This window comes from Olea europaea, unplaced genomic scaffold, assembly GCF_002742605.1.
Source record: "Olea europaea var. sylvestris unplaced genomic scaffold, O_europaea_v1 scaffold3215, whole genome shotgun sequence".
Taxonomy (NCBI): Eukaryota; Viridiplantae; Streptophyta; class Magnoliopsida; order Lamiales; family Oleaceae; genus Olea; species Olea europaea.
In genome coordinates, this window is record NW_019251000.1 from 1 (window position 1) to 4,486 (window position 4,486).

Genomic DNA, 4,486 nt, shown 5'->3' on the forward strand with positions numbered 1-4,486 from the left:
CCTTTTTGGGACTTTGTCTCAAGAGATTTGTCCCTTACACAATCGTCTAATCCTTTTTAATTGTTAGCGACTAACCCGCGCGAAACAGATTGAATATGCAGAACATGGTACATCTCTCGGTGTTTTGGTTAAGGACACCTTCGTACTCTCTTCCTCCTTAAAGGGAAATCAACTACAATACATTCCCACTCTCACATTTGGGTAAGTAGAGTTCTCATTTTGCAAATCAAACACGGTTTTAAATGTTGTGGCCATTATTTGAACTTTTTTAGTGGGACAAAGAGTGGAAAGAATTTTGGTAATTCCATCATTTTGATTTATAAGGTTATTTTCTTTGACTAATGCAAATTGGTTTTCTCAAGTTCTGTAAGTAGGTGGTATTTCATGAAATGCCTTTTGAGCTATTGTTATTTGCTAAGCTATCAGACATTATTTACTCTTTTCTTTATACTTACTAAACAAATCTTACTGCCTACTGGCAGGTGCGGATATCATCAAGAATTTTCTCCTTCGCTTTGTCCTCCTTTTACAGATGGAGTTCTAGGCCTGGGCAGTGGCGAAACAAGTATTTTGTCACAGGTAAGCAGTAAAAAGGTTATGGCCCTTTGCTCGAGTGATAAAAATGGCCCTGGATATCTTGTCCTCGGAGATTCTCTATCAAATTCACCAGATATTACATGGAGGTCACTGGCAAACGATCACCTTGAGTAAGCAAAATTCACTGAAATTAGTTCATCTATACCAAAATGTACTTCACACAAGACTATAAAGAGACTAATTTTACGCGTCTTGAAAATTACATGTAGGCTTGGCCCCGCAGACATCATTTATGAAGATAATCTTCTCGTATCTGTGTTGCATTTTTCGTTGGATAGTGGGACTACTTACAGATACTTCAGCCCTGCAATATACCAAGCTGTTCTTTCTCAGGTGAGACAGAAGAGAGAATTTAATGATGCATGTTATCCATAGAATCAATTGTTAGCTTGATGTCCATTCTTCGAGTTGTGTTCTGTAAAATCACATTATGAATTGACGTTCGTTTCTTTGCGTATTATAATTTGAAGTGATTATCTAAGGTTCCATGATCATATAGGATGTCACAAATTGTATACTCGATGGGTCGGGTATTGTAAAACACAATTCGTGATGTGACCAAAATTATGTCGTTCACAACCGATTCATAAAGTTGGACGCTTTATGTTGATAAGATTGTATTGTTCTTATTAAGATTTGTCTAGATCTTGAAATAGGAACAATAATATGTTTCGATGCACATTAAACGGAACCGCATAGATGACTCATTTGTGACCGTTCGAAATGAGATTCTACTTGATAATCAAACAGGTCACCTAAATCCTAAGTGAGTAATGTACTTTTGATTGCTAGTTCTAGTTTTTGAGGTACCAACGAGTAAAATCTTAAATAGACGATCCATCTCGATGCTTTGAGAATCGGACCGAAACAATTAGAGATCATATACTTACAATAGTGGAATCCATTAATCATTGAGATGAGATGATCGTCACTTTAAGGTATTTTTCTAGGCAAATTGAATCTGAGCTCAGTAGGTCGACGATGAGATCGTTGGACTTTACATTGTAATTTGATCACAACGAATTTGCCGCATGAAAATGGGATTTAGAGGGTAATTAATGTTGAAGGGCAAAACGATCATTTTGTCAGTTTCAACATATTGGCGGTTAAATGGGGGTTGACTTGTGAAACGATAATCGAAAGATATTGTTATTGGATCATAATTTGCTTCTATAACTATCACTCGATTCGAGAGTGCAATATTGATTTTTTGATAGGATAAGCCGGGATTAATAGATGTATCTCAATTGGTCAAGAGCTGACCCAATTGGAAACATCTATTGGAGTTTGGGTTATGTGAGTCCGGTTAGATCCTTCTCTTGGCTTCAATAAAATGTGTGTGATTTCTACATTAAAGTTTAAGGAAATTTGTGCAATTTCCAAATCCTAATAGGACATTATAAATATGCACTTTATTGGTATATTTTATATGAGAATTAGGGTTAGTCACTTTTCACTTTCTTGAGAAGGAAATACACCTAGTGGAGAAGAAGGAAGAAGATCTAAGGGAGGAAACAATTAACTAGACCATTAAAAGCTACTTAAAAAGGTTATCATCTCCCCTTTCTATGTGTGAGGATTTTATAATCCAATGATTTCAAGATTACTAAAATCACATGATTTTAACCTTCAAATGAAAATTAATTAACTATTGTGATGATTAAAATCCATCAACCAACATCAATTTATTATCCTCTGGTTAATTTTTCAGGTGAAAGAATCGGCATTGAAGGCGGGAACCCCAGTCGTGGATCCGTATCTTCCCGTCTGCTGGAAACCTGTGACATCTTCAGATGCCTTCTTGGACTCTTTCGGATCTTTATATTTGAGCTTCAAGAGTGACACGTGTCTATTTTCAACTAGCACCATTTGACTATCTTACTGTTAGTGTGAGAACCTGCCGAAAATTATTATGAACGCGTTAAATTAAAAAATAATAATAATAAAAATAAAATAAAATAAAAATGGAAGAAGAAAGCATTTAGCAAGCTCTTAAACGGCCTCAGGATAATGTGTGTTTGGGGATCCTAGACAGCCAGGAACTTGGTCCGGAATCTGAAAACCTGAACGTAATTGGAGGTAATAAATACTAAGGCGTCTAAAGAATAACTTAGTGAATTCTTTATCTATTAAGCCAATTATCAAATTTTAGCTGTACAGACCTTCCTCTGCAACAGAGGCTGGTGATATATGAATATGAAAACCAGGAATTAGTTGGGGTGACACGAATTGCAGTGATCTACCGGCGCAGCTTTCTAGTAAGTTACATTTTTTATCATACACGATAAAGGAGCCTTATTATATTATTCAAATTAATATTTACTGAAGTTTTAATCTGTTTTGTGTGAGAAAATTTGATCAATCCTTTTTTCTGTCGTTAAGGGGGAGAACTGAACCAAGAATTCTCTTTCTTCATCATCAATTAAATCACTATTCGCAAAGCCACGGACCATGATACACATCCCTCCAGGAAAAAAGAGGAAGCAAGACTTCAATTCGCCCTAAAGTTGATTTTCTGGCTGATACAAATTATGATCATGAAATTTCACTACACCAGAAAGTTTTACTACATATAATATATCTGATTATTAAATCTTGTACTTCTTACTATATTGACAATCGTCAAATAACAATGTCCATCCACTTGCATAAACAAATTCATTGGTGTAAACCGACTAGTTTGGATCCATTCAAAGAGCAATATAAATGATTGTTTGTTTGTATTTCTTAGTGTTGGTTTTTTTTTTCGTCCATATATATTTGTTTCTGTTACAATACAACAATAACATGGTAAGACTTAGTCTAAGGAAACTTGGATGGACTTCGTGGTAACGTTTTCATGACTCCTTTTCAAGTGGACAATGGTGGTAAATCTATTCGGATTGAGTCTGAACACTCATGAAAGTAACCTAATTTTTTATCTAATCTAAAAGTTTAAATTGTTAAAGAAGGCCACATGTAATTGAAATGTATATAATTGAATAATTGTCTTAAACACGCTCTTTACGTGTAGGTGAGATACATTGTTCCAATAAAAGCCTTGTATGTACAGAATTTGCTTGCTCTAATACCATGTTAAACCATTTAATCTAAAAGTTTAAGTTGTTAGAAAGGTCCACATATATATCATTTAAATATTGTCTTGAACAATAATCATTTGTTTCATTCTACACAAATCAAAAGAGATTGGTAAAAACTTTGAGCCTTTCTCATGAACTGTTTTTCGACTCAAAACATACAGGCATACTGATTATCCTTAATTCACGAAGTAAGATACATCAGTTCCGTTTTCATGTTTCAACATTGGTATACTGACTTCAACTGCCAGATGACAAAAGATAATATTTTCACACCCTCGCCGCTACATGCTTGTGAATTTTCTTACCCATTTTTCGATCTTCCATCAGCACATGTACTTGAAAGAACAAAGATCGGTACTACCTAACATGAATCACTTCCCCTAGGAACATTAAATTCTTAAAGGTTTTTATACACATTTGAAACTCTACAAACATAAAAGTTCATTTTCAAATTAGAAATAAGAGACTTCTTTTTTGTTTTTTTTTCCATATTTTACCCTCTACAAACATACAATTCACTACTCAAGTTTAGATTTAAAAGAGAAGCTGTGTGACAATTATGCCATATGTGAAGCCTTACTCTGAGTTAAGGGTGGCAAGGGGGCCGACCTGCTAACAAACCTGCCTCGAGCCTACTCAACCCATAAGCTGCTCGATCGCACTTTGAGATGAACCATGTATTGAGCTTAACCCCCTTTATAGAGGGGTATCATTGTAATATCACATGCATGCATTTATGGTTGTGGCAAAATTTGAAGTTGATAATTACGGCTCCAATGGCCACAATTTTCATTACAATCAGGCAAGAA

The 4,486-nt window shown here is 35.0% G+C and overlaps 1 protein-coding gene across 1 annotated transcript; it reads left to right on the forward strand.

The window, feature by feature from the left end:
• Positions 1 to 67: 67 nt before the first annotated feature.
• Positions 68 to 3,287, forward strand: LOC111385586 (aspartic proteinase Asp1-like; the record flags this gene model as incomplete). The annotated part of the gene is made up of 7 exons (XM_023009994.1): positions 68 to 201; positions 483 to 707; positions 807 to 930; positions 2,309 to 2,467; positions 2,583 to 2,676; positions 2,758 to 2,855; positions 2,980 to 3,287. Coding segments are annotated over 7 exons (846 nt in total), but the record flags the coding sequence as incomplete, so codon positions are not given.
• Between the last annotated feature and the right edge of the window lie 1,199 nt (positions 3,288 to 4,486).